Source organism: Callithrix jacchus, chromosome 5, assembly GCF_049354715.1.
Source record: "Callithrix jacchus isolate 240 chromosome 5, calJac240_pri, whole genome shotgun sequence".
Classification (NCBI taxonomy): Eukaryota; Metazoa; Chordata; class Mammalia; order Primates; family Cebidae; genus Callithrix; species Callithrix jacchus.
The window spans coordinates 11,409,774-11,436,702 of NC_133506.1; the positions used below are offsets into that span (position 1 = coordinate 11,409,774).

Below are 26,929 nucleotides of genomic sequence, written 5' to 3' on the forward strand. Positions count from 1 at the left end.
GATCCTTCCGGGCTTGGGCAGCCTTTGGTAGTGGGGATGCTTGGAAAGGTCAGGGTCTCAGGCCTGGAGGTGACCAAGTTTTCTCTCCAAAAGAGAAGGGCAGACGATGTAAAAAAAAAAAAAAAAAATCCAGGCTTCACAGCGGCAGTCAAATCCTTCTATGTCCCCAGTTTATCACTCAGAAAGGGTCTCCAGACGCTCCTGCAAAAGGCCAACTCTACTTGCCGGCTCCCACTTCCCCTCCTTCGCCACAGGAGGGTGGCGAAGGATTTATAACCCACCTTTCTATCAGTTGCCATGGAGACCAGCCCCAGTCCTTTCATTCCTTCTGGTACCGGGAACGTCTCCATCCAACGCAGGCGGAAAGGAGGAGGCTAAGCCCAAACATGCTGGGGGAGGGGCTGGAGGCCTCGACGGCAGCTGAGGAACAAGGCCGACGGACAAAGGCTAAGGTCAGCCGCGATTCAAGCCCTTTGGTCTGCCGACGACCGGCGGCCAGGCGCTGCGGAAGCACTACTGAGCTTGAGGAGGGCTCGAGCTACGAGGACTGCACGGAGCAGCGGGGTGGGACTCGGGGTCGCCCCAGGAGAGTTCCGCGGCCCGGGGGGCAGACCCATGGACCGGGGAAGGGGGGGTGCTGATGGAGGGGGTGGATGAGGAGGCGCGGGCCCTTCCACCCACGTGTCCATTGGGCGGCGCCGCCATCACTCTCTTTTCGGCTATACCGCCTTCTACTCCTCCGCGGAACCCGGATCCCCTCCTCCAACAGCTTCTCCCGCCCAGTCACGGGAGCCTCTGATTGGACAGGGATACGGTCAATCCTCATCTAGTTAGGGAGCCGATTGGACGCGAGGCCTTCGGGCCGCCTCCAGCCTCGTCGGATTGGCTTCCTGCGCGTTGGCGCAACGGAAGAGGCGGCCGGCCGAGGGCGCGCCTCTGCTCTGGCTGGACTACCGTGGAGAAGGCAAGGAGGAGTCCGACGCTGGGGGGCTGGCTCGGGCGGCAGCGGTGGCTGCTGCGGATGGGAGCGGGCCGGCTCGGCGCGCCCATGGAGCGCCACGGCAGGGCCTCCGCCACCTCCACCTCGTCGGCTGGGGAGCAGGCGGCCGGGGGCCCCGAAGGGCGGCGGCGGGAGCCACTGCGGCGCCGGGCTAGCAGCGCGTCGGTGCCCGCGGTCGGGGCCTCGGCGGAGGGCGCGAGGCGGGACCGACTGGGCTCCTACAGCGGCCCCACCGCGGTCACCCGTCAGCGCGTCGAAAGCCTGAAGAAAAAGCGGCCGCGTAAGTGTCCCGTGGGGCGCCCTCCAGGCCCTCCCTGCCCCCCATCCGGCCCGCCCCGCCCTGCCCTACCCCTTTCCGGCCTGGCTGCAGTTTTTCCCGCGCGCGGACACTGTCCCCGCACGGTGGTCCCTTGTTGGTGCTTGGCTTGACACCCGACTTAGAGGCCTCGGGTGCCCCGAAAACAGCACCTTTGGGGGACACCCCCCCCCCGCGCTCATTGGTCTACGCTTCCGGCTTGTTGAAGTGGTGGGCTTTTTCCCAGGACCTGTGCTCCCTTGTCTTAGGTCCTCGGGCATTCTTTTCCCCACGATCACATGATTTTGTCTTCGAGAAGGCTGCTTTTGACTCATATCCACCTCCCCTCCCCCCAAATCCTTTGAATCCCCAATGTCTGTTTTCCGTGGGTTGCCAAAGAGCTGCTCTCTAATACTTTAAGTCCCTTTTATTCCTCAATTTCGGGCTTACTGGAAAATGGTTAGCTGCCCCCTGAGTTGCACCAGGCCTAAAACTGTATTCCGTGTACCTCTAAGCTTTGTCTGCTGTTCTTCCCATGAGAATCCAGGTCATCTCTCACCCACATATCCTCCCCGTTATCCTTATTGCTGTTTTCGGGTACTCACGATTCAGAACTCTGGCATTTTGGGCATTAAGGCTCTTTGTTTTGAGGGAAAACAACATCTTTCTGAATTTTGCCTTGGGATTTGTGTATGCTCTTCCCAGAGAATCGGTTTCTCCATTTTATTATCAGGTTTCTTTTTCTGTGTTGTATTATTTTCTCCCTTTTACAGGTCTTCAATTCAGGACCGCTGCCTGGCAGCCATTGCTGCTGTTAAAAGTATCAATTGTCCTGATACTGTAATATGAGCTTTACAGTGCGATGCCATTTTACATATGGTTGGACTTTTTGGTGGATGTTGCCAGATTCCTATTTCAGGAAATTGACTTGTGTAAATGCAAATTGTGAGAGGGAGGGAAAATGGCAAGATGTGTGTGAGTTCTTTATTGGATAGTCTTGTACCTTTGCCCAATCACCCAATTGCTTTTCTGAATTTTCTCTGATACGGATGATTAAACGCAGTTATATTTTGCTGTGAAGAGTTTGGGAGTTTTCAATTCTTTTGTCTTTTTCCATCTTCTTGCAACAGATCTGGAAAACAGATTCTTAACCTGTGCCGCTTTCAGAGTCAGTCACCCAGTTTTGTTTTGTTTTTTTGAGACGGAGTTTCGCTGTTGTTACCCAGACTGGAGTGCAGTGGCAAGATGTCGGCTCACCGCAACCTCCGCCTTCTGGGTTCAGGCAATTCTCCTGCCTCAGCCTCCCGAGTAGCTGGGACTACAGGCACGCACCACCTTGCCCAGCTAATTTTTGTATTTTTAGTAGAGACGGGGTTTCACCTTGTTGACCAGGATGGTCTCGATCTCTTGACCTCGTGATCCACCCGCCTCGGCCTCCCAAAGTGCTGGGATTATAGTCGTGAGTCACCGCGCCCGGCCACCTAGTTTTGTTTTACTTGAGAAGAACCTGAGTTTGAAGCAATGCAAAATATGAGACTTCATGGGTTTGTATTATATCATTGGAAATGGATGTAAATTCCAAAGATTCAGCAAATAAGAATCACAGCCATTAGCCACAAGGGTTTTTTTTTTTTTTTTTTTTTAGTTTGAGACAGCGTCTTGTTCTGTTGCCCAGGCTAGAGTGCAGTGGCATGATCATGGCTCATTGTGGCCTTAACCTTCTGGGCTCAAGCCATCCTCCTGCTTCACCCTCCTGCATAGCTGGGACTAAAGGCAGATGCCACTATGCCAGGCTGATTTTTTATTTAAAATTTTTTTTTAATAGAGATGGGATTTCATTATGTTGCCCAGGCTGGTCTTGAACTCCTCCTGGTCTCAAGCGATCTTCCCACCTCCGTCTCCCAAAGTGCCGAGAGTATAGATGTGAGTCGTGCCTGGCTTGGCAGCCTTCTAAGAGCTTTGGTAACTTGTTAGCCTCATGGTTCTGAGGTAGGTGGTAGTATTCTATTATACAGATGAGAAAACTGGGTCACATTTGCCCAGTGTCAAATGGCTAGTGCGTTGTGAAATAGAAATGTAAACTCAGGATTTCTAGCTTCATAGCTTTTGTTGTGGACTACTGTGTTTTACTGAATTATTTATGTTCTATTGTTTCTTCCTTTTAAGATCAAGCATAAGTTTGATCTTTTGTGTTTAAGATTCACTTACTTGAGGCGAAAATTTTTAGCTACTGTGGGAAGTACTTCCAAATACTGAGCATGAGAATGACCTGGTAAAACTGCAGATTTGGTGGGCCCAGTTAAGCTCCTCATGTTTAGATATAGGTGACTCAAAGACCACACTCCGAAAAACTGGTTTACACTGTGTGAGGAGAATTTTATATATATATACATATATATATATTTTTTTTTGAGATGGAGTTTCGCTCTTGTTTCCCAGGCTGGAGTGCAATGGTGCGATCTCGGCTCACTGCAGCCTCCGCCTCCTGGGTTCAGGCAATTCTCCTGCCTCAGCCTCCTGAGTAGCTGGGATTACAGGGATGTGCCACCATGCCCAGCTAATTTTTTTGTATTTTTAGTAGAGACGGGGTTTCACCATGTTGACCAGGATGGTCTCGATCTCTTGACCTCGTGATCCACCCGCCTCGGCCTCCCAAAGTGCTGGGATTACAGGCTTGAGCCACCGCACCCGGCAAGGGAGAATTATATTAAGGTAGTTTTGTAGCTTCTTTTAGGGAACTAAGTAGACACATATTCATGTGATAGGCTTTATATTTTGTTTTGGTGTCTGATGTTTGTTGTGATTCCCTTCATTGCCTTCTCTGGCTGATGAATCATGAAAGCCCATCTCTTGGGTAATGAGACCTGCTAAAGGAATAAACCAGATACTGATTTTCCTTCCATTTGTTCCTTCTGTACCATCCAGGGGTGCCCTGTTAGATGGAGAAGCAGGTTGGGCACAGTGGCTCACGCCTGTAATTGCAGCACTTTGGTAGGGCAAGGTGGGTGGATCACCTGAGGTCAGGAGTTCGAGACCAGAGACCAGCCTGGCCAACATGGTGAAACCCCGTCTTTACTAAAAATAGCAAAATTAGCTGGGCATGGTGGTGTACACCTGTAATCCCCGCTACTCAGGAGGCTGAGATGGGAGAATCGATTGTACCTGGGAAGGAGGAGGTTGCACTGAGCTGAGATCATACCACTGTATTGCAGCCTGCTGACAAAGTGAGAACTCTGTCTCAAGAAAAAAAAAAAAAAAGAGGCCGGGCTTGGTGGCTCAAGCCTGTAATCTCAGCACTTTGGGAGGCCAAAAGCGGGTGTGGATCATGAGGTCAAGAGATCAAGACCATCCTGGCCAACATGGTGAAACCCCGTCTCTACTAAAAATAGAAAAAAAAAATTAGCTGGGTATGATGGCGTGCGCCTATAGTCCCAGCTACCTGGGAGGCTGAGGCAGGAGAATTGCTTGAACCCAGGAGGCGGAGGTTGCAGTGAGCAGTGAGTCGAGATCGCGCCACTGTACTCCAGCCTGGTGCCTGGCAACAGAGCGAGACTCTGTCTCAAAAAAAAAAAAAAAAAAAAAAAAAAGGAACTTGAAGGAGCTATTCAGGTTATCTTAGGCATTCTTGTAGTCCTGGTTATAGTTATGTTTTCTCACACATTTCGTAGAGCAGTGTGGTTCCCAAACCTGCTCCCATCCCAGACTTAACTGCATCAGAATCCCTAGAGATGAGGCTAGGCATGTGTATATGTAAGTTCTTTAAAAGATTTGCATCAGGTTGAGGTATGTCTTGAAGGGCTGAGAGAAATACCAAATAAAGATTGATTTTAAAATGATGGAAATCAAGATGCTAATGATGGTAACATAGCTACCATTTTCTCAGTGCTTGTTTTAGATACTATGCCAAGTATTTTATAATCATCTTAGTTAAGTCTCATAGTTATCCTGTGAGGTAGGTGTTTTTTATCCCCAATTTCCAGGTGAGGAAACAGGCTCAAGGAAATTGTGCTTTTGTTCAAGGCCATATAGTGAGTTAGTGATGGAGTTGGGTTTTGATTCTTGGTGTCTGACTTCAGACCCAGTGTTCTTGGTCCACATTTGGGGGTGGGGGAGGTATGTGTGATGTAATCCAGAGCTGTGATTCTCAAGTTTTTATTTTATTTTTTTAAAGATGGGGTTTCACCATGATGGCCAGGCTGGTCTTGAACTCCTGACCTCTGGTGATCCACCCCACTTGGCCTCCCAAAGTGCTAGGATTACAGGCATGAGCCACCGTGCCCGGCCGGTTCTCAAGTTTTTTTTTTTTTGAGACACAGTTTCACTCTTGTTACCCAAGCTGGAGTGCAATGGCGCAATCTTGGCTCACCGCAACCTCCGCCTCCTGGGTTCAGGCAATTCTCCTGCCTCAGCCTCCTGAGTAGCTGGGATTACAGACACACGCCACCGTGCCCAGCTAATTTTTTTGTATTTTTAGTAGAGATGGGGTTTCACCATGTTGACCAGGATGGTCTCGATCTCTTGACCTCGTGATCCATCCACCTCGGCCTCCCAAAGTGCTGGGATTACAGGCGTGAGCCACCGCGCCTGGCCGGTTCTCAAGTTTTTAAAACTTGTTTCTCTCCACCCACTCCAGCCTACCATTGCATGCTATAGGTCTGCAAATGGGTCTAAAATTGCGTTTTAAATTTTATTGAGGCCTAACTAAATAGAGCAAAATGTATAATTTTGGCAAATGTCAACACTTAACAAGAGAACATACATTTTTATCAAGGGCTCCAGGTATTCAGCATATGTGCAGAAGGTGTGGAAACTGATTAGAGTGCTCCACAATAGTGCGGAAGACCAACTGGTTCTTTGAAGATGGCTCGCAAGGCATGTTATAGCACGCCAGGGAGACCTTTGGGACTTAACTGATTTTGGACTCATACAAATCGTGGACTATACTTAACCTTCATAATAAAGCTTTTGTTTGTAACTTGACAACACTAGCCTGGAAAATGGATTACTTTTTTTTTGAGATGGAGTTTCACTGTTCCCTAGGCTGGAGTGCAATGGCATGATCTTGACTCACTGCAACCTGTCTCCCAGTTCAAATGATTCTCCTGCCTCAGCCTCCTGAGTAGCTGGGATTACAGGCATGAGCCACCACACCTGGCTAATTTTGTGTTTTTATTAGAGACGGAGTTTCTCCATGTTGGTCAGGCTGGTCTGGAACACCCGACCTCAGGTGATCCGCCTGCCTCAGCTTCCCAAAGTGCTGGGATTATAGGCGTGAGCCACTGCGCCCAGCCGAAAATGGATCGCTTTTTCTTGGCTTTCGGAGGAGCATCGATGTTGGATGTATGGTACTGGTGCTGGGGCCCTGTTAGACTGCCTTTATTAGGCTCAGCATGTCAGTTTCAGTTAGGGAATTAGGAAAGCTGATAAATCAATAGATTAAAAACCATTTCGGCCGGGCATGGTGCCTCATGTCTGTAATCACAGCACTTTGGGAGGCTGAGCCAGGTGGTTCACCTGAGTTCAAGCGTTTGAGGTCAGCCTGACCAACATGGTGAAACCGTATCTCTACTAAATACAAAAAATTAGCTGGGTGTGGCAGCACATGCCTGTAATCCCAGCTACTTGGGAGGCTAAGGAAGGAGAGTCACTGGAACCCGGGAGGTGGAGGTTGCAGTGAGCCAAGATTGTGCCACTGAACTTCAGCCTGGCCAACAAGCAAAACTCCGTGTCCAAAAAAAAAAAATCTTCTCCATCTTGCGTCTCCAAATGGGCCACAAATCTATAGCAATCTTAACATTTTTCCTGAGCTCCTAATGCCCTAACTGAAGCTGAAATGCTGAGCCTAATAAAGGCAGTCTAACAGGGCTCCAGCACCAGTTCCATACATCCAACAGTTATGTTAGATTTTTAACCTATTGATTTATCAGCTTTATTTTTATTTATTTATTTTTTGAGACGGAGTTCCACTCTGTCCCCCAGGCTGGAGTGCAGTGGCAGGATTTCAGCTCACTGCAACCTCGTCTCCTGGGTTCAAGTGATTCTCCTGCCTCAGCCTGCTGAGTAGCTGGGACTACAGGACTACAGTTCCTGAGTAGCTGGATTACATGTGTGAGCCACCATACCTGGCCGATTTATCAACTTTAAATGGATGAAAGTAAATATGGCCCCTCTTCTTAGATATATAACAAATACTAGGCAATAAGCAAGGACTAAAAATAGTCAAGTTATGCAGCTGTGTAAAATGGTACAATACATTACTTGAAGGGCCGTGTATAAGAATCATGCATTTGGATAATATGGTTGTTCAGTGTTGGTGTCTCTGCCTTCTATATGGGGAGACCATAGCAAGAAGAGATATGTATTGTTAAAAATATTTTGCTGGCTGGGTTTGCAGGCTCATTCCTGTAATCCTAGCACTGTAGGAGGCTGAGGCGGGAAGATCACTTCAGGCCAGGAGTTCCAAGACCAGCTTTGGCAACATAGCCAGACCTTGTCTCTACAAAAATAAAAAGGCCAAGTGCGGTGGCTCACACATGTAATCCTAGCATTTTGGGAGGCAGAGGTAGCAGATCCCTTGAGGTCAGGAGTTTGAGACCAGTCTGGCCAACCTGGTGAAACCCTGTCTCTACTACAAATGCAAAAATTAGCTGGATATGGTAGTGCACACCTGTAGTCTCAGCTACTCGGGAGGTTGAAGCAGGAGAATCACTTAAACCCAGGAGGTGAAATTTGCAGTGAGCCGAGATTGTGCCACTGCACTCCAGCCTTGGGTGACAGGGTGAGACTCCATCTCAAATAAATAAATAAATAATAAAAAACAAATTAGCTGGGTGTAGTGGCACATGGTTATAGTCCCAGCTACTTGGGAGGCTGAGACAGAAGGATTGCTTGAGCCCAGAAGATTTGGGGTTGCACTAAGCTATGATCATGCCACTGCACTTGAGCCTAGGCAACAGAGGGAGACCCTGTCTCCATTTTTTTTGTGTGTGCTTAAAACGTCAAAAAAAAGGAAGAAGATAGACTAGGCTATTGTAGGGCATCTTATCAGCCAATGAAAAGAATGGCTATTTTAATTAACAGAGCAGTGATGTTTTTTGGACTTAAGTTTGTAGCATTGTGAGCTTTTCTCAGGTTCATAATTTGGGGTTTCTTTATCTTCAGGCACGGTTCAAGTTAGGCTGACTAGGATATAAAAACTTCCTTTTCTAAATTGTGGCTTAAAGTTTGCTTTCTAAAAGTGAAAGCCATCTCAGTTTTTTAGTAGTCTATTACATTTCGTGTGTTTATATTTCCTGAATGTAGAATTTGTTTTTGAATCTGCTGATTTTACAATATGTGGTCTTTTTTTTTTTTTTTTGAGATGGAGTTTCGCTCTTGTTACCTAGGCTGGAATGCAATGGCGCGATCTCGGCTCACTGCAACCTCCACCTCCTAGGTTCAGGCAATTCTCCTGCCTCAGCCTCCTGAGTAGCTGGGATTACAGGCACGCGCCACCATGCCCAGCTAATTTTTGTATTTTTAGTAGAGACGAGGTTTCACCATGTTGTCCAGGCTGGTCTTGATCTCTTGACCTCGTGATCCTACCTGCCTTGGCCTCCCAAAGTGCTGGGATTACAGGTGTGAGCCACCGTATCTAGTTCCTGAGTTTAAAACTATTTTGGGAATAAGAATAAATTATTAAAGTACATTTTTTAATGTGAGGCCAAGATATTGCTTCCTCGAACAGCCTAGACTTGGATTTGCGATGTTATTAACCGTGTGTGGTCTGGTAAAAGTAGTTCATAATGTTGGAAAATTGAGCACATGTTTATGAATAATGTATTTCCCATTGGAAAGTGTGATGTTGTGAAATATATATATTGGTCTTCTGCCCATTTCCTGGCATACAACTCCTAAAATCCTTAGAAACTCCACAGTGATGTAGTTTTGTGTGCTAAGGAGTTAACTGATGGCTGGAAGTCTCTAGGGAACTTGGTCATGGAAAGACCAAGACAGGATTAAAGGGTTGGGATTTTCCTCCTTCATAGTCTCTGGGTAGGGAAGGAGGCTTGAAGGTTAAGTTGATCACCAGTGGCCAGTGATTTGATCAACTATACCTGCTAATGAAGCCTCCATTAAAAACCCAAGAGGACAGGGTTTAGAGAATTCTGGATAGCCAAACGAGGTTTCTGGTGGGTGCGGTGCCGAAGAGCACAGAAGTTGGATGTCCCTCCTCCATACCTTGTACTATGCGTCTCTTCCTCTTGAATCCTTTGCAATAGTCTTAAAATAAACCAGGCAATGTGTTTCTGGGTTCTGTGAGCCAGTCTAGCAAGTTAATTCAAACCAAAGAGGGGTTGTGGGAACACCAACATGAAGCCAGTTAATCAGAAGTTCTGGAGGCCCAGACTGGCAACTGGTGTCTGGCAGAGGTGTGGTGGAGGAGCAGTCTTGTGGGACTTAGCCCTCAACCTGTGGGATATGATGCTATCACCAGGTAGATAATGTTGGAATTGCATTGGAGGGCACCCAGCTGGTGTCTGCTGCAGAATTGGTTGCTTGCTTGTGTATGGGCTCACAGAAGTTTTCTGCGTTAATCATTGTAGTGTGAGAGCAGAGGAAAACATTTTGTCTTTCCACACTCCTAAAGCATTTCAGGGCCGGGCTCGGTGGCTCAGGCCTGTAATCCCAGCTCTTTGGGAGGCTGAGAGGCGGGTGTATCATGAGGTCAAGAGATCGAGACCATCCTGGTCAACATGGTGAAACCCCGTCTCTACTAAAAATACAAAAAAATTAGCTGGGCATGGTGGCGCGTGCCTGTAATCCCAGCTACTCAGGAGGCTGAGGCAGGAGAATTGCCTGAACCCAGGAGGCGGAGGTTGCAGTGAGCCGAGATCACTCCATTGCACTCCAGCCTGGGTAACAAGAGTGAAACGCCGTCTCAAAAAAAAAAAAAAAGCATTTCAGTTGTTCAGACCTATGACGGGGCCTTGTACTTATAAGTTATGAAATCTGTAGGTCAAGTATAGATTGTCTAGACTGAGTACCTTGGAGATCTTAATATCAGGAAACATGTGAAGGGCTGTGAATAGACTGAAATATCTGAAAATTAATGGCTAGGACTCACTAACTGTAAGTGGGGGCCTTCTCTTAGCAGTGAGATGTGAGGATGTGATGATATAACAAGAGCTCTAGGCTGAGTGCGTTAGCTTACACCTGTAGTCTCAGCACTTTGGGAGGCTGAGGTGGGTGGATTGCTTGAGCTTAGGAGTTTGAGTACAGCCTGGGCAACATGGTGAAACCCCATCTCTAAAAAAATAAGCTGGGTGTGGTGACATGCGCCAGTAGTCTCCAGCTACTTGGGAGGCTGAGGTGGGAGGATCACTTGATCCAGGGAGGATGAGGCTGCAGTGAGCCTGAGCCTGGTGTTTGTACCACTTTAGCCTGTATGTCAGAGTGAGACTGTGTCTCTCAAAAAAAAAAAAAAAAAAAAGCCTGGATACGATGGCTCACACCTGTAATCCCAGCACTTTGGGAGACTGAGGCAGGCAGATTAGTTGAGGTTAGGAGTTCAAGAGCAGCTTGGTCAACATGGTGAAACCCCATCTCTACTAAAAATATAAAAAAACTAGCTGGGCGTGGTGATATGAGCCCTGTAGTCCCAGCTACTAGGGAGGCAGAGGCAGGAGAATTGCTTGACCTGGGAGGCAGAGGTTGCAGTGAGCCAAGATCACGCCACTGCACTCTAGTGTGGCAACTGGGCCAGACTCCTTCTCAAAAAAAAAAGAAATTAATTGGTTATATTGGATTTTATTTTTTGGAATCTATTGAGATAACCATTTAAAAAAAATCTTACTAATTGGAATTTCTAATGTAAAAGCTGTTGTGGCATTACCGAGAAGAATCCCTTTGGCCATGGTCTGTTAATCTTACTGTACAACTTTGTGTATGTATGTATGTATGTATGTATTTATTTACTTATTTGAGATGAAGTCTCTTTCTGTTGCCCAGGCTGGAGTGGGGTGGCATGATCTGCAGTGGCAATATCTTGGCTCACTGCAGCCTTTGCTTCCTGGGTTCAAGCGATTCTCCTGTCTCAGCTTCTGAGTAGCTGGGATTACAGGCATGTGCCACTACGCCCTGCTAAGTTTTGTATTTTTAGTAGAGATGGGGTTTTGCCACGTTGGCAAGGCTAGTCTGGAACCCCTGACCTCAGGTGATCCACCTGCCTCCGCCTCTCAAAGTGCTGGGATTACAGGCATGAGCCACTGCGCCTTTAGGCGTACTTACTGAGTATATTTAATAAATGTTTAAAGCTAGATATTTCCGTTTAGTTACTACTTTGGGTAAGTACTAATTTGGGTATATCCTATTGGCGTCAGTATGTATTGTATTCTCATTGTCATTCATTTAAACATAAATTTTGTTTTGATTTCCTTTTTAATCCCAGAGTTAATAGATGGTTTAAGATTTTTCAAGTAGATAGATTGATTTCTTTGTTGGATTAATTTCTAATTTTGAGGTTTTACAGTAAGTTAATGTGATTTGTTCTTTGGAATTTGAAGTTCTTTAAGCTAGGGCAGTTAGTTAATTTTTGTGAACGGTTTGTGGGTTTTTGTTTTGTTTTGTTTTGTTTTAGACAGAATCTTGCTCTGTCACCAGGTAGCAGGCTGGAGTACAGTGGTGCAATCTCAGCTCACTGCAACCTCAGCCTCCCTAGTAGCTGGGACTACAGGCATATGCCACCACGCCCAGCTAATCTTTGTATTTTTAGTAGAGATGGGGTTTCACCATGTTGGCCAGGATGGTATCGATCTCTCGGCCTGGTTTATGGGTTTTTTAAGGAATATTTGGTTGCATAGTTTTGTTTTTGGTTTGTTTTGGCAGACAGTCTTGCTGTCGCCCAGGCTGGAGTGCAGTGGTGTGATCTCGGCTTACTGCAGTCTCTGCCTCCTGGTTGTTCAAGCGATTCTCCTGCCTCAACCTCCTGAGTGGCTGAGACTACAGGTATGCACCACCGTGCCTAGCTAATAGTTTTTGTCTTTTTTTTTTTTTTTTTTGACATGGAGTTTCGATGTTGTTACCTAGACTGGAGTGCAATGGCACAATCTTGGCTCACCGCAACCTCTGCCACCTGGGTTCAAGCAAATCTCCTGCCTCAGCTTCCCGAGTAGCTGGGACTACAGGCGCACACCACCATGCCCAGCTAATTTTTGTATTTTTAGTAGAGACGGGGTTTCACCATGTTTACCAGGAAGGTCTCGATCTCTTGACCTTGTGATCCACCCGCCTCGGCCTCCCAAAGTGCTGGGATTATAGGCGTGAGCCACCGCGCCCAGCCGGTTTTTGTCTTTTTTATTTTTTGTGGAGATGGGGTTTCATCATGTTGGCAAGGCTGGTTTCGAACTCCTGACCTCAACAGAGTCACCCACCTTGGCCTTCCAAAGTGCTGGGTAAATTACAGGCATGAGCTGCTCGCCCAGCTGTTTTTGTTTGTTTGTTTTTTGTTTTTTTACAGAGTTCTATTTGTTTTTATTTGATCCACCTTATTAGCTGTGATATTAAAATTCTTTTTACCATAATTTTGTGTGTGTGTAATCTAAAATGTCTGAAGTCTGTGTCATTCTCATACTGACTTGTAGATGTGTCAGTTTCTCTTTGTTAATATTTTTTTGAAATATGTGTTAATGTGCATGAGGACCATGGCTATTACATTCATCAGTTGAACTTTTTACGCACATGATACAGTTTTTTTGTTCCCTCTTAATGTTTTTCTGGGTTAAGTTGTTTGGTCTGCTAGTATTGTATCTGCTTTCTGGTAACATTTGCTTGATACAGCGGAGTGGCATTCTTCTGGCATTTATTTTACTCTTTAAATTCAAGTGTATAAATTTAGCAAGTCATATCATCAATAACTATATGATAGTGAGTATAGAGATGAGAATGGTGAATATCCTTTCCCCTATAGATCACTGTTTGGAGCGACACCTCTCAGTGAGCATAGCTCCTTGCCAAATGTAATGCTAGTCTTGAAACAGGGTGTGACTTTTACTGTACCGTGGCTCTTAAATGTAAATCAGCTGCTCTATCTAGTATATTCATTTCCAGTGAGGTGCTTAAGAGTGCTTAAGATTTTGATATGTGTAATACTTTTGACTAAATGGCATTTTCATCTTTCAAAGCATTCAGCTTCTCCTCATGATGTGACTCCGTTGTGGGTGATTTACTATTTTTCCTTTAGTTTGCTTGTATAATCTTGTTTGAGATGTCTTTTTACATCAACATATGCTTGAATTTCTCCTTTTTTCCCCTCCTAATTCCTGGTTAAGCTCACAGAATTTCCTCTTCAATCTAGAAGGAAAATTTAACCTATTTGTGATCACTGATAAGTTTGCATTCATTCTCATCATCATTTATTTTTTAAATTATTTTTTAATTTTTTTGAAATGAAGTCTTACTCTGTTGCGTAGGCTGGAGTGCAATGGCACAATCTCGGATCACTGCAACCTCTGTCTTATGTGTTCAAGTGATTTCCTGCCTTACAGCTTACCAAGTAGCTGGGGTTACAGGTGTGCACCACCATAACCAGTTGATTTTTTTTTTTTGAGACGGAGTTTCGCTCTTGTTACCCAGGCTGGAGTGCAATGGCGCAATCTCGGCTCACCGCAACCTCCGCCCCCTGGGTTCAGGCAATTCTCCTGCCTCAGCCTCCTGAGTAGCTGGGATTACAGGCACGCGCCACCATGCCCAGCTAATTTTTTGTAATTTTTAGTAGAGACGGGGTTTCACCATGTTGACCAGGATGGTCTCGATCTCTTGACCTCGTGATCCACCCGCCTCGGCCTCCCAAAGTGCTGGGATTACAGGCTTGAGCCACCGCGCCCGGCCTGATTTTTGTATCTTTAGTAGAGATGGGGTTTCACCATGTTGGCCAGCCTGGTCTTGAACTACTGATCTCAAGTGATCCACCTGCCTTGGCCTCCCAAAGTCTTGGGATTACAGGCTTGCTTTTATTTATTTATGAGACAGGATCGTGTTCTGTTGCCAGGCCGGAGTGCAGTGGTTCTGTCATAGCTCACTCTAGCCTCAAACTCCTTGGCTCAAGCGATTCTCCTGCCTCAGCCTCTCAAGTAGCTGGGACTATGGTTGCATGTCATCATGCCTACATTTTTTTTAGAGATGTGGTCTTACACCAGGCATAATGGCTCATGCCTGAAATTTCAGCACTTTAGGAGGCTGACATGGGTGGATCACAAAGTCAGGAGTTTGAGACCAGCCTGGCCGATACGGTGAAACCCCGTCTCTACTAAAAATGCAAAAATTAGCTGGGTGTGGTGGTGTATGCCTGTAATCCCAGCTACTTGGGAGGCTGAGGCAGGAGAATTGCTTGAACCCGGGAGGCGGAGGTTGCGGTGAGCCAAAATGGCACCACCGCACTCCAGCCTGGGCAACAAGAATGAGATTGTCAAAAAAAAAAAAATACAAAAGAGATACGGTCTTACTGTATTGTCCAGGCTAGTCTCCAACTCCTGGCCTCAAGGGATCCACCCACTTTGGCCTCCCAAAGTGTTGGAATTATAGGCATGAGCCACCACACCTGGCTGTTTTGTATTTCCTATACTTTTTCCCTTTTCTTGTCATTCAGTTATTTTGAACCGATTGCTTTTTTCTAGTGTGAAAGTCATGTTGTTTTCCTCCTCTGGAGTTACCTCTAAATTTTGACACATTTAAACTATCACTTCTCTATTCTTATGTAGAATTAATCAGAATCTATCTTTTCTTCCCTTTTTCAACAAGACAGAACTGCTGCTTGCTTTCATTTCCTTCTCCTTTCTCTTCCCTCTTCAACTTCCTATGTCGAAATCATGTAAGTATTTTAGTTTCGGACTGCTTATTTTTCTAAAAGACAGTACTTTTGTGTATTTCTTAGAGCTCTTAGATAAAAAAAAAATTCTTAAATTTCTTAAAGCCCTTGGATGTTTTAATATTACGATGGCATTCATCTACCATGTTAGGGAAGGTTTTTGAGTAGTAAAGTTGATCCTTTACATGTGTAAAAATTGTTTTTGCACTCTTGAAAGCCTATTCGATTGGCCGGATACAAATTTCAAAATAATTTTTCTTACAACTTTGAAGCCAGTGCTCCATTGTCTTCTGGCATCTGTGCTGCTGCTGAAAAGTCTAATACTGACTTTTATGTGATCTGTGTGTCTTTACAGGAATTCAGTTTTTTCCTTATGATATCTTGAAATTTCAATAGGATGTGTCTAAGTTGTCTTCCCCTTCTCTCCTGACTGATAAACACTGTTCAACACTTAGAGTAACCTGATGATTTGTGTCCTTCCTCTCCCCAAGGAAATATCTAGAACTCACATAAGATGTTGGTCTTTCTGTATTCTCTCTCTCTCTTTCTTTTTTTTGTTAAATTAGAGACAGGGTCTCTGTCACCCAGGCTGGAGTGCAGTGGTGTGATCATAGCTCACTACAGTTTTGACCTCCTGGGCTCAGCGATCCTCTCACTTCAACGTCTTAAGTAGTTGTGACTACAGGTATTTGTTTTTTTTTAGATAGAGTCTTACTCTGTTACCCAGACTGGAGTGCAGTGCCACAATCTTGGCTCACTGCAACCTCCGCCTCATGAGTTTAAGTGATTTCTGGCTAATTTTTGTATTTTTAATAGAGACAGGGTTTCATCCTGTTGGCCAGGCTGGTCTTGAACTCCTGACCTCAAGTGATCTGCTGCGTTGGCCTCCTAAACTTCCAGGATTATGAGCATGAGCCACCGTGCCCAGCCTCTTTTTTTTTTTTTTCTTTCAAGTAGTGATAGGGTCTGTCTGTGTTGTACTGGCTTGTCTTGGACTCCTGGCTTCAAGTGATCCTCCCGTCTCAGCCTCCCAAAATGTTAGGATTACAGTTGTGAGCCACTGCGCCTAGCCAGGTTCTGTTTTCTCTGTACTGACCTTTCCTTTTTGTTTTCCATTTATTTTTTCTGTGCCCATTTTGCTATTAAATTTATCTGTCCAGCTTCATTTTACCAATTGTTTTCTCTCTTTTATAACAGTGCGTTTAATGAGTTGTAATTTACATACAATAAATTTAATCCATTTAAAATATACAATTCCATGAGTTTTGATATAGACACACACACGCGTGCGCGAGCGTATGTGTGTATGTGTATATAACCCTTTTACCCACAAACAAGATTTGGTTTACCACAGAGTTTTTTCCTGCCCTTGTGCAGTCCAACCCCAGCCCTCAAGCCTATGATTTGTTTGCTTTCAGATGTAAAAATGATTAGTTTGCAGGTTTTTTTTTTTTTTTTTTGAGACTGAGTCTTGCTCTGTTGCCGAGGCTCTCGGCTCATGCAACCTCCGCCTCCCAGTTCAAGTGATTCTCCTGCCTCAGCCTCCCAAGTAGCTGGGATTACAGTTGCACTCTACTACGCCTAGCTAATTTTTGTATTTTTAGTAGAGACGAGGTTTCTCACCATATTGGCCAGGCTAGCCTCTTACTTCTGACCTCAGGTGATCCACCCGCCTTGGCCTCCCTAAGTGCTAGGATTACAGGCATGAGCCACTGCGCCTGGCCGGTTTGCATTTTCAGAAGTTTCAAGTGAATGAAAAAATATAGTATGTAGCCTTTTGTGCAAGGTTTCTTTTACTCAGCCTGTTTTTGAGATTCATGCATATTAAATATATAGTAATTTGTCCTTTTTTTTGTTTTGTTTTGAGATCATTTTCCCCCACAACTAGGAAATTGAACATGGACAAACCTTATTCAAAGTTTGCCAATTTTAGCTGGACATGATGACTCAGGCCTGTAATCTCAGCATTTTGGGAGGCCAAGCTTGGAGGATTGCTTGAGGCCAGGAGTTGGAGATGAGCCTGGACAGCATAGTGAGACCTTGTCTCTACAAAAAACTAAAAAATTAACTGGCATGGTTGTGTTTTTGTAGTCCTAGTTACTTGGGATGCTGAGGCAGGAGGATTGCTTGAGTTCAGGAATTAAAGGTTACAGTGAGTTGTGATTGAGCCATTGCACTCCAGCCTAGGCAACAGAGTGAAACACTGTCTCTAAAAATAAAAGGTGTCTCTAAAAATAAATATCAACAGTTTTGCATAAACTCTTGCAATTAAATAAACTCTTGTATTTAGTTGTATATGATTTTATCATGTTAATTTTTGCAACCACACACATCCGTCAATTGTTTTTTAATTTTTGATTTTCTCTGTGGTAGCTTATTTTTTATGGATGAGATATAATTTTGCCTCTGAGAATATTTATGATTCTCTTGTTTATTCCTGCAACTCTTTCTTCAGATAGTTTCTCGTTTTTGTGGTGTTAATTTCCCTTTTAGTTTTTCTAGTTTGTAAAAGTGATAATCTCTGATTTGAGAATTGCTATTCTGCCAGTGGATTACCAGTTGGTCAGGATGGATTGTAGGGGAGGTATGAGACGTGTTGCAAATTACAGGGCAGAATGTCTCCTTATCTCTTCTGGGTAATAGCAGCCACCTGAGTGCCATTCTGATTCTGGGGCTCCAGTGATTGTTCACAGAAAGACTTTGCTTCTGTGGGGGTTGGGGATAGAACATGGTTATTGGTAGAGGGAATGGTCTGTCTACTTGTGCCCAAACACATTTCTCCACCATCGCTTGTGACTGCACCAAACCTGGTTTTGTTGCTCCGTGGTAGCCACCATCCCTGCAGCTTGGATAAGAGCACCCCTACGTGCTCTTACCTTCATAGTTGCACTCAGTTTTAATAGCATTCCTCTTTTGAGGCTTCTGCATGGTTATTGCCTCTGTAAACCTAATTCTGCTGCTATCTTTTCCTGTTTCCCAGAATTATTTTAGAAAATAATATATCAATACACCCATGTCTTTTTATTTTTTGAGACGGAATTTTGCTCTGTCACCCAGGCTGGAGTGCAGTGGTGTGATCTTGGCTCACTGCAACCTCTACCTCCCGGGTTCAAGCAATTCTCTTGCCTCAGTCTCCTGAATAGCTGGGATTACAGGTGCCCGCCACCATGCCCAGCTAAATTTTGTATTTTTAGTAGAGACAGGATTTCACCATGTTGTGCAAGCTGGTCTTGAGCTCCTGACCTCAGGTGATCTGCCCTCCTCGGCCTCCCAGAGTGCTGGGATTACAGGCCTGAACCACCGGGCCTAAACCCACATCTTTAGTATTACTATCTAGGATTTAGGTTAGGAGGGGAAGCGTGTACCTATGCTCCTTGACTTATGATGGTGCTCAATTCCATAAACATACCAGAAGTTGAGAACACTGTAAATCACGCTGGCCACAGTGGACACTCATGCTTGTAATCCCAGCACTTTGGGAGGCTGATGTGGGTGGATTCCTTGAGCCCAAGAGTTCGAGACTAGCCAGGGCAACATGTAGAAACCCTGTTTCTACAAAAAATACAAAAATTAGCTGAGTGTGGTGCCATGTACCTGCAGTCCCAGCTACCCAGGAGGCTGAGGTAGGAGGATTACTTGGGCCCAGGAGGCAGAGATTGCGGTGAGCTGAGACTATGCCACTGCACTGCAGCTTGGGTGACAAGAGTGAGATGCTGCTTCAAAAAAGAGAAAAAGAAAATATTGTAAGTCAAAATGCATTTAATAAACCCAACCTACTGAACATCATAGCTTAGCCACACCTACCTTAAATATTCTTAGAATATTTAAATTAGCCTCCAGTTGGGCAAAATCTTCTAGTGTAAAGTTAGACGATTTAATAATAATATAAAAGATAATTATTTTACAATAAAGTGTTGAATATCTTATGTAATTTATTGAATACTGTACTGAAAGTAAAAAACAGAGTAAGTACTTGAAGTTGGGTTTCTACTGAATGCTTGCTGCTTTTACACCATTGTAAATTTGAAAAATAATCACTTCGACCCCTCCTTACGTTGGGACCTTCCATATGTCTGTGTAGTACATTTTGATCCAATCTCTTCAGGCCTTTTTTTTTTTTTTGAGATGGAGTCTCGCTTTGTCACCCAGGCTGGAGTGCAGTGGTGCCATCTCAGCTCACTGTATCATCTGCCTCCCGGGTTCAAGCGATTCTCCTGCCTTAGCCTTTTGAGTACAGGCGCCCGCCAGCATGCCTGGCTAATTTTTATATTTTTAGTAGAGACGAGGTTTCACCATGTTGGCCAGGCTAGTCTCGAATTCCTGACCTCAGGTAATCTGCCTTGCCTCAGCTTCCCAAGGTGCTGGGATTATAGGTGTGAGCCACTGCTTCCTACCCCCGCCCCCTGCCTTTTTTTTTTCCTTAATACTGTCTCGCTCTGTCGCCCAGGCTTGAGTGCAGTAGTGCGATCTCAGCTCACTGCATTCTCCATCTCCTTGGTTCAAGAAATTCTCCTGTTTCAGCTTCCCAAGTAGCTGGGACTACAGGTGCGTGTCACCACACCTGGCTAATTTTTGTATTTTTAGTAGAGATGGGACTTCACCATATTGGTCAGGCTGGTCTCGAAATCCTAACCTCAGGTGATCCACCCCCCTCCCCTTCCCAAAGTGCTGAGATTACAGGCGTTAAGCCATTGTGCCTCGACTTTTTGGGAACCGATGTTAACGTCTGTTGAAACCTTTTATATTTGATATCACATTTTGTTGATAGATACATTGACCATTTTAGCCTATATGTTACATAGTGTTGGGAATTTCCTAATTCTAGTTTGCTACTAAACCTGACCTCTGAAGTCTCAACATTTCTCTTTTAAGCTAATAGGAAAGATAGAGATTTTCATTCTGAATCTTTTTCACGGTTGAGGCATATTGAGTAGTCACCTTGTTGTTTTTGTCTTTTTTTTTTTTCCTTTCACCTTGTTGTTTTATTTTATTATTATTAATTTTTAAGACACGGGGTTTCACCATGTTGGCCAGGCTGGTCTTGAACTCCTGACCTCAAGTGATCCACACGCCTGGCCTATACCTTGTTATTTTTTTTTTATTTGTTTTTTTAAGAGACAGAGTTTCACCATGTTGGCCAGGCTGGTCTTGAACTTCTGACCTCATGATCCACCCGCCTTGGCCTCCCAAAGTGCTGGGATTACAGGTGTGTGCTACCGCACCTGGCTTCTTATACCTTGTTATATTAAAAATACTTCATAATGCATGCCATTTGGGCTTGTTTGACCCGATGGTTGGGTTGGCTCAATACTTTGATATTTTTCTTTTTCATCTTTGCTCTAGTATTTTTTTTTTATAAGATAATGCATCTAAATCAAGACGGAATCACATTTCTTTGTCCCAAAACCTTTTTGTTTAGAATTAACGTTCTTTGGAAACCATAGGGTTTGAAATATGTTGCTACTGTGGTAACTGTAAATTTAGTTTTCAGAAAAAAGCTGTTCTGACTTGTTTTTCTTTCCCATTTAGTTTTTCCATGGTTTGGCTTGGATATCGGTGGAACTCTGGTCAAGCTGGTTTATTTTGAACCCAAAGACATCACCGCTGAAGAAGAGGAGGAAGAAGTGGAAAGTCTTAGAAGCATTCGGAAGTATCTGACCTCCAATGTGGCGTATGGGTCCACAGGCATTCGGGACGTGCACCTCGAACTGAAGGACCTGACTCTGTGTGGACGCAAAGGCAATCTGCACTTTATACGCTTTCCCACTCATGACATGCCTGCTTTTATTCAAATGGGCAGAGATAAAAACTTCTCAAGTCTCCACACTGTCTTTTGTGCCACTGGAGGTGGAGCATACAAATTTGAGCAGGATTTTCTCACAGTATGCATTTTTTAGCTTATATACAATATATGGCAATTTGATTGTTAAAAATAATACCAGTAGCAAGTGGTGAAATAATTTTCATCTCTAATGAAACTTGAATTTTCTTGAGTCAAATGAAGATTAAAAGTATCCTAGTGATAGTCAGGAGTTAGCCATCTAGAGCTGGTTGTATAGTTCAGATGTCTGGATGACAGTCAGAGCCACTAAAAAGGTAGCATTTTGTTCCTTTAGTATGAAAAAGTAGGGCATCCGCTATATGTTGAGTAAGGAACTGCCTTTGAGGAACATCATTAGATCTTGAACGAGATTTAAATATTTTTATATCATAAAATTGTTTTCGGGCCAGGTGCGGTGGCTCACGCTTGTAATCCCAGCACTTTGGGAGGCCTAGGCAGGTGGATCATGAGGTCAAGAGATCGAGACCATGCTGGTCAACATGGCGAAACCCCGTCTCTACTAAAAATACAAAAAAATTAGCTGGGCGTAATGGCATGTGCCTGTAGTCCCAGCTACTCAGGAGGCTGAGGCAGGAGAATTGCCTGAACCCAGGAGGCAGCGGTTGCGGTGAGCCAAGATTGCGCCATTGCACTCCAGCCTGGGTAACAAGAGTGAAACTCCGTCTCAAAAAAATAAAAAAAATTGTTTTCATTTTCTGTCTGCCACATAATTTTTCTCCCTCAGTTGTTTCCTGGCATGTTCACTAGCTGAAAAAAACAAGGAACTCTGGTCCAAGGTGTTTCCAGGCTCAGGGCTGGTCTCAGATAGGTGACTGCAGAGCCCTCCTCTCCCAGAATGCCTTCTGATGTGTTGTCCTGTGCTGCACACTTAACTGGAGTCTCTCCGCCATGTCTGGCCCCTGGGGGAGTGCTGCCAGGCACTTTTTCTTGCTTTCATTGAGTGAACACTGGAGAACATTGTGAACAAGGCCTTGAGGCTAGGTCTTTTCAGCGTGGATGGAGGGGGTAGGCCAGAGAACTGACAAATGAATTGGCCAAGATCCTGATCTTCAGGGTGCAATACAGATTGAAAATGTCTTCAGTGACTATGTTTTTCTATTGCTAAATGAGTCTGAAGGAGATTCTGCCTTTGTTATTCTGCATGTCTTTTTTTTTTTTTTTTTTTTTTTTTAAGAGATGGAGTTTCGATGTTGTTACCCAGACTGTAGTGCAGTGGCACGATCTCGGCTCACCGTAACCTCTGCCTCCTGGGTTCAGGCAATTCTCCTGCCTCAGCCTCCTGAGTAGCTGGGATTACAGGCACGCGCCACCATGCCCAGCTATTTTTTTGTATTTTCAGTAGAGACGGGGTTTCACCATGGTGACCAGGATGGTCTCGATCTCTTGACCTCGTGATCCACCCGCCTCGGCCTCCCAAGGAAACAAAATTCTTAACTTCTAACTGGATACTGTCCGCCTTTTGGCTTCAGTTGTTAAATAATATGTGGCCTCGGCTGCGTGTGGTGGCTCACGCCTGTAATCCTAGCCCTTTGGGAGGCCGAGGCGGGCGGATCACGAGGTCAAGAGATCGAGACCATCCTGGCCAACATGGTAAAACCCCGTCTCTACTAAAAATGCAAAAATTAGCTGGGCATGGTGGCGCACGCTTGTAGTCCCAGCTACTCGGGAGGCTGAGGCGGGAGAATTGCTTGAACCCGGGAGGCAGAGGTTGCAGTGAGCCGAGATCACGCCACTGCACTCTAGCCTGGTGCCTGGCAATGGAGCAAGACTGTCTCAAAAAAAAAAAAAATCATGTTCTCTTCTGATACTGCTCCAAACCATTGAGTTGGTCTTCTGTCGCAGTCCTTGTGGCTCCTGGCCTGTGTCACCAGATGCTTTCTGATAGCGTTGTGGCCTGAGCTGTGCATTAGCTTCATCGTCCCTGTAAGCAGAGATCTAGATTTCTGCTTGAAAATTGATAAATTTCGTGGGGTTTTTTTTTTTGGTCACTTACTCAGCTACTGCAGTAGTTTCTATGTAGAGTGTATTTACGTCTGCGGTAGCAGGAGTCTGTCTCAGCACTCTGTCCCTCTGTTTGTTCTAAAGCATGCACAGGTAATACCCATCTGTGAGTGCACTTCTATGGTTTGTTTCAGGTTAGTGGAGATGTCTTATTGAGTGAAATTTTTGTTTCTGTTGGCTTATTAAAAAATCTGAGTACATTCTTATTTCATTACAGATAGGTGATCTTCAGCTTTGCAAACTGGATGAACTAGATTGCTTAATAAAAGGAATTTTATACATTGACTCAGTTGGATTCAATGGACGGTCCCAGTGCTATTACTTTGAAAACCCTGCTGATTCTGAAAAGTGTCAGAAGTTACCATTTGATTTGAAAAATCCTTATCCTCTTCTTCTGGTGAACATTGGCTCAGGGGTTAGCATCTTAGCAGTATATTCCAAAGATAATTACAAACGGGTCACAGGTACTAGGTAAGTTGTATATAAAAGTCATTATTTATTCTTAATATCGTAACAGGCTGAGTTTTCAGGTATTACATATAACTGCACCTTCAAGAACCTGTTAGGTGAAAGATTTAAATGTTTCTGGATTATGCAAACAAATGTTTCTCTTTGAAAATTCTGATTTTATGACCTAGTTTTCTTTAACCCCTACTGTTCAAGATTTATTATTCTAGGTGTTTCCTAAAAGATCACGTCCGCAGACTCATTGTAGCCCTTGCCCTCAGATCATTTATGGTGTGCATATACAAAATAGCTAACGTTATTAGGCAGCATCTGTAAGGAGAAGGCATGGGAAAGGGCCCAGCTTTGAAACCTGTGTAAATTTCATGCTTCTACACACACATATGTGACTTAGAAGTTGACATGTATTGATCAGTAGAAAAATTGAGCCGTAGTCTGAAAAGAGAAGATTAGGGCGGGGTGTGGTGGTTTACGCCTGTAATCCCAGCACTTTGGGAGGCTGAGGCAGGTGGATCACCTGAGGTTAGGAGTTGGAGATCAGCCTGACTAACATGGAGAAACCCTGTCTCTACTAAAAAATACAAATTAGCTGGGCGTGGTGGTGCATATCTGTAATCCCAGCTACTTGGGAGGCGGAGGCAGGAGAATCACTTCAGCCTGGGAGGCCAGGGTTTCGGTGAGCCAAGATAGCGCCATTGCACTCCAACTAGGGCAACAAGAGTGAAACTCTGTCTGAAAAAAAAAAAAAAAAAAAAAAGGATTAGATGGAAGAAGAGAATGTTTTGGCTTAAGGGTCAGAGGTTACTTCAGGAAAAACAGGGATCTAGGGACTGGGATAAACAAATTTTTAGAAAACAGTTATGATTTAAATAGAGGAGTAATTTTTTGGGGGACAAAACACATTGCAGGAGGAGTATAATGGGCGGGGGGGAGGGCACTGATGAGCCAGGGTGACAAGGTGCTTGGATGAGAATGACTCAGGGAATGTACTTGGAGTGGGAAAGGGAGGAGGTGTTAGCATGGCCCCAGCTAGACTGTGCTGGGCCCATGGGCCCTGTTTTGCAGCTTTGCATGTTAGCTCACATACATATATGTCTCAAAGGTGTGTATCAGGCACCTTATCTTTTCACAGACTTGTTTCCTACCAGTGGTGTTTCGATGATTGGGTTGGATATGTGAATATGGTTTTGGGGTTCATAAATGGTACCTTCCTGTTCCTATTTTTAAAAATGTTATTATACTATGTTATTTTTGTTTAATTATAGTCTTGGAGGAGGAACTTTTTTTGGTCTTTGCTGTCTTCTTACTGGCTGTACCACTTTTGAAGAAGCTCTTGAAATGGCATCTCGTGGAGATAGCACCAAAGTGGATAAACTAGTACGAGACATTTATGGAGGGGACTATGAGAGGTTTGGTCTGCCAGGCTGGGCTGTAGCTTCAAGGTAAGGGGGCATGTGTGTGGTAAGAAATACAGGTGGGCTGGGCATGGTGGCTCATGCCTGTAATTACAGCACTTTGGGAGGCTAAGGTGGTAGGATTATGAGGTCAGGAGTTTGAGATGAGCCTGGCCAACATAGTGAAACCCCATCTCTACTAAAAATACAAAAATTAGCCAGGCATGGTGGTGCGCACCTGTAGTCTCAGCTACTCAGGAGGCTGAGGCAGGAGAATCACTTGAACTCGAGAGTCAGAGGTTGCAGTGAGCTGAGATTGTGCCACTGCACTCCAGCCTGGGCGACAGAGTAAGACTCCGTCTCAAAAAAAAAAAAAAAAAAAACCCCAGATATAAAATAATAATATTGGACATAATTTTTTAAAAAGTTTCATTGGGATATAATTTACATACTATATAAAAGTGTACAGTTTAGTGGTTTCTAGTGTATTTACAGGATTGTGCAGCCATCACTATAATCCAATTTTAGGACATGATTATCATCCCAGAAAGAAACCTTGTTTTCATTAGCTACCATTCTTCTCTCCCCCACAGCCCCTGCCAAACAGTAATTTATTTTCGGTCTCTCTAGGTTTGCCTCTTCTGAACATTTTGTATAAGTGGCATCATACAGTATGTGATCTTTTGTAATTACTTCTTAATTTAGCTTGTTTTCCAAGTTCATCCATGTTATAGCGTGAATCAGACCTTTTTATTTCCAAATAATACTTTATTATGTTGGTAATACTACATTTTATCCATTTATTAATTGGTGAACATTTGGATTGTTTTTACTTTTTGGTTATTATGAATAATGTTGAACATTTGTGTGTCTCTGTATATGCATATATTTTGAAATCTCTTGGGTGTATACCTGAGAATAGAATTGCTGAGTCATATGGTAACTTAATGTTTAATCTTTTGAGGAACTGCTACACTGTTTTCCAGAGTGGTTCCCTTTTACAGTCTTAGCAGTTTATGGTTTAAATTTCTTGCCAAAACTTGTTATTGTCTGTCTTCTTGGTTTTAGTTGTCTTAATAGGAGTGAAGTGATACAGTGTTTTTATTTTTTAAGAGACAGGGTCTTGCCCTGTTGCCTATGTGAGAGTGCCGTGTTGCGATCATAGCTCACTGCATCTTTGATCTCCTGGCCTCAAGTGTTTGTCCTGCCTCAGCCTCTTGAGTCGCTAGGACTACAGCTGTGCACTGCCTCACCTTATTTTTTTTTGTAAAGATAGGGCCTTCCTATGTAGCCGAGGCTGGTTTCAAACTCCTGGCCTCAAGCGATCCTCCTATCTTGGCTTCCCAACATTTTGGGATTACAAGTGTGAGCCATCATAGCTGGCTGAACATCTTTTTTTGTTCATGTGGCAGGGTCTTGCTCTGTCACCCAGGCTGGAGTGCAGTGGTACCATTTCGCCTCACTGAAACCTCTACCTCCTGGGTTCAAGTGATTCTCCTGCTTCACCTCCTGAATAGCTGGGATTACAGGCACACCTGTAAAGTATGCCACCATGCCTGGCTAATTTTTGTATTTTCAGTAGAGATTGGGTTTCGCCATGTTGGCCAGGCTGGTTTCCTACTCCTGAACTCCTGACCTCAAGTGATCTGCTTGCCTCAGCCTCCCAAAGTGCTGGGATTACAGGTGTGAGCCACCGTGCCCAGCCTGAACATTTCTTTATATGTTTATTGGCATTTGTGGGTAGTCTTTAGAGTAAATACCTGCTCAAGTCTATTGCTAAATTTTTAGTTGGATTTTTTTTTTTAAGATGGAGTTTCACTCTGTCACCCAGGGTGGAGTGCAGTGGCACTATCTCGGCTTACTGCAACCTGTCTCCCGGGTTCAAGCCATTCTCCTGCCTCAGCCTCCCAAGTAGCTGGGATTACAGGTGTGTGCCACTGTGCCTGGCTAATTTTTGTATTTTTAGTAGAGACGGGGTTTCAGCGTCTTGGCCAGGCGGGTCTTGAACTTGATCTCGTGAGCCACCACGCCTGGCTGGATTGTCTTTTCATTATTGAGTTCTGGATACAAGTCCCTTATCAGATATATA

General features: G+C 44.5%; 1 protein-coding gene across 3 annotated transcripts in view; it reads left to right on the top strand.

Annotated features, from left to right (window-relative positions):
* The first annotated feature begins 290 nt into the window (after nt 1–290).
* The window catches only part of PANK2 (pantothenate kinase 2), a 35,696-nt gene continuing 9,057 nt past the window's right edge, over nt 291–26,929 (top strand). The window contains exons 1-5 of one of the 3 annotated variants that reach the window (XM_035298289.3): nt 939–1,280; nt 15,076–15,141; nt 20,668–21,020; nt 23,199–23,452; nt 24,712–24,888. In XM_035298289.3, coding sequence (XP_035154180.1) covers nt 1,022–1,280; nt 15,076–15,141; nt 20,668–21,020; nt 23,199–23,452; nt 24,712–24,888 — 1,109 coding nt within the window. In that variant the 5' untranslated portion in view covers nt 939–1,021. Of the gene's footprint in view, nt 453–938; nt 1,281–15,075; nt 15,142–20,667; nt 21,021–23,198; nt 23,453–24,711; nt 24,889–26,929 lie in introns of those variants that run through there. The other 2 variants (XM_078371310.1, XM_035298290.3) reach the window with 2 other exon arrangements.